Consider the following 3,093-nt stretch of genomic DNA (forward strand, 5'->3'; position numbering starts at 1 on the left):
ACTATATTAAAAAATGAGCCAGAATAGTGGGATTGAATTAATAATAAAAATTGTCCTATGAAGTAGTGGTGGTTGTTCTCTTGTTGTCCTTTTTTTTTTTTTTTTTTTTTTTTCCTTTCCCGGTTGGTTTTCTGGAGAAGGGGCCTGCCACATGTGCTTTCAGTCCCTGAAGTTCTCTCAGCTAAGTCCTCCTGCCCCCCTCAAGGGGGTGGGCTCTGAGGAAACTGATTTTTTCAGGCTTTTGTTCTCTGGAGGTTTTTGTATTTCTTCACTTTTGTTTTTCTCTCTCGCCTTGACCGCTTTTGATGTTTTTGTAGCTTAGAGGAAAGCAAACTGTACCCTAACCTCCCTCTCAGAGAGAAGCCTCAGTCTGGCTGCAGAGCCCATATAAATCCCCCCTTGGCTGCTGGCAGATCAGGTTCCCAGTTGTGGTCCCTGGGGACTCAAGATTTTTTGCTTGTACCCAAAACCATGGCAACGGCTACTGTCTGGGCAGCTCCAGAATGCCAGAAAAGTTTCAAGCAGCAATCACACACCGAGATTTTCCTGCTGGCCTGGGCTGGGAGTGCCTGGTCTTTCTGGTCTGAGAGAACCCGGCTGGCATTTGTGTGCTCCTCTCTCAGGGGAGGGCGCAGGACAAGACTCTGACTCTGATGGCATGGCAGGGCACTTGTGTAGGGACTGCAAAAAGGCTGTGCTTCTGTTGGCTGGCGAGGCTCCCAGCCCCTCAAGGGAGCTGGGCGCCAAGCACTCTCAGGCACGCTGGTGGTTCAGGGACCTAGACATGGTTTTTCTGCCGCACTTTCTCTGGCTCTGCACCAGGGGTGGCTGTCCTGGGTCTGGGACTTAAGCCCCTGTCCCTAACACCCCGAGATCCCCGCAGTTTCCCCCCCCCCGTGATCCTTTGCTCTTTTTGACTGCTTTCTACCAGACTCCCGAGTTAATGCTGGTCCCCAGGCGCAGGGCACTCTCGTATTGGGATACTACTTTCCAACGGGTCGCCTCTGGTGGCTCCCTCCCCCTTTTGTTTATCTTCCGATATCAGTCCGACTTTCCCACTCCGCTTTACCTGCCCACTGGCCTCTTCTGCTCCAGTAGAGATCCAGACGTGTATAATTCTGATCTCAGGCTGATTTCGAGGGTGATTGGAGTTCTTTGGAAGGTAATCAGCTCACTTTAGGGTGCAGGTTGAACGGGCGCCTCCTCCTACTTCCCTGCCATCTTGTCTCCCCATCTGTGTTTTTTCAGACTGTCACTATATTGATGCTGTGAGCATGGTTCAAGACAGTGACCCTATTATAGGTCTTTCTTCTATTGCTTTGTATTGTCGATGCCTCTGTATCCTCATGTCCAGCATGGATGTTCCTGCTAGCAAGTTTTCACTGTGAGCTGGGTGGACATGGGAAGCATACTGAGTGCTGCTGGGATTCTTGTAAAGGTTCAGTTGATGAGCACCAGAATATTTGTAATCCTTTGGTACTTAGGGATGGGAATAAACAATGTAACTGACTCTGTATTTTGTGTGTGTGTATATATATATATATATATATATATATATTATTTTGTGTAGTTGTTTTCCCATTAGAACAAATTTTCTAAGTCAGAGGGTGAAGAAGTAAGCACAGAATCATGTGTCCAGAGAGGCTTCCTGCGGGGAAACTGCTCTATGGAGAGGAAGCCCCAGACCCTGACAGGAAACCTGCTCATAACCACCATCTGCAGCTGCTCCTGGTTAAATTCTAAAGATAGAATTAGTGAGTGTTGTGCACCCCCTGGTGGTCCAGATCCCGTCCTACAGTGAGGTTTGTCTCTGGGCTCACACTGAGGTCCCCTCCCTGTGTCTCTCACACAGTAATACACAGCTGTGTCCTCAGCTCTCAGGCTGTTCATCTGCAGATACAGCATTTTCTTGCCATTGTTTCTGGGGATGGTGAATCGACCCTTCACAAAGTCTGTGTAGCTTGTGCTACTTCCATCATTGCTAATATCTGCGACCCTCTGCAGCCCCTTCCTTGGAGTCTGGCGGACCCAGTTCATAAAGTAGCTACTGAAGGTGAATCCGGAGGCTGCACAGAGAGTCTCAGGGATCCCCCCAGGCTTCACCAGGTCTCTTCCAGACTCCACCAGCTGCACCTCACACTGGACACCTGCAGACAGAAGACATCCTAGTCTGGAAACTGTCACATACCCACTGTTTCCCTCACACACATACACTTGCATACTTAATGTCCATTAATCTCCATAAATTACCTTTTAAAAGAGCAAAGAGGATTTGTTAACTGTTTCCTTTGCTGTGCAAAAGCTTTTGATCTTGATGAAGTCTCAATAGTTCATTTTTTCCCTTGCTTCCCTTGCCTTTGGTGATGTTCCTAGGAAGAAGTTGTTATGGCTGAGGCTGAAGTGGTTGTCACGTGTGTTCTTAAGGATTTTGACGGATTCCTTTCTCACATTGAGGTCCTTCATCCATTTTGAGTCTATTTTCGGGTGTGGTGTAAGGAAATGGTCCAATTTCATTTTTCTGCATGTGGCTGTCCAATTTTCCCAACACCATTTTTTGAAGAGACTGTCTTTTTTCCATTGGACATTCCTTCCTGCTTTTTCCAAGATTAGTTGACCATAGAGTTGAGGATCTATTTCTGGGCTTTCTATTCTGTTCCACTGAAATACTGCCTTGATGATGACAGCTTTGTAATAGAGCTTGAAGTCTATAATTGTGATGCCACCAACTTTGGCTTCTTTTTCAATATTGCTTTGGCTATTCGAGGTCTTTTCTGGTTCCATAGAAATTTTAGAATTATTTGTTCCATTTCTTTGAAAAAAAAAAAAAAAGGATTGGATTTTGATAGGGATTGCATTAAATGTGTAGTTTGCTTTAGGTAATATAGACATTTTCACAATATTTGTTCTTCCAATCCATGTGCATGGAACATTTTTCAATTTCTTTGTGTCTTCCTCAAATACAATTGAGACAATGGGAGAAAATATTTGCAAACAACATATCAGATAAAGGACTAGAATCCAAAATCTATAAAGGACCCAGCAAACTCAACACCCAAAGAAAAAATAATACAATCAAGAAATGGACAGAGGACA

The 3,093-nt window shown here is 45.3% G+C and overlaps 1 protein-coding gene across 1 annotated transcript; it reads right to left on the reverse strand.

The window, feature by feature from the left end:
- Positions 1-1,581: 1,581 nt before the first annotated feature.
- LOC116590255 lies at positions 1,582-2,315 on the reverse strand. Its single transcript, XM_032341836.1, has one exon. It carries the CDS (start codon positions 2,218-2,220, stop codon positions 1,582-1,584), a length of 639 nt encoding a protein of 212 aa, XP_032197727.1. The 5' UTR covers positions 2,221-2,315.
- Positions 2,316-3,093: the final 778 nt, after the last annotated feature.

This window comes from Mustela erminea, chromosome 5 (genome assembly GCF_009829155.1).
Source record: "Mustela erminea isolate mMusErm1 chromosome 5, mMusErm1.Pri, whole genome shotgun sequence".
In the NCBI taxonomy this organism is placed as follows: Eukaryota; Metazoa; Chordata; class Mammalia; order Carnivora; family Mustelidae; genus Mustela; species Mustela erminea.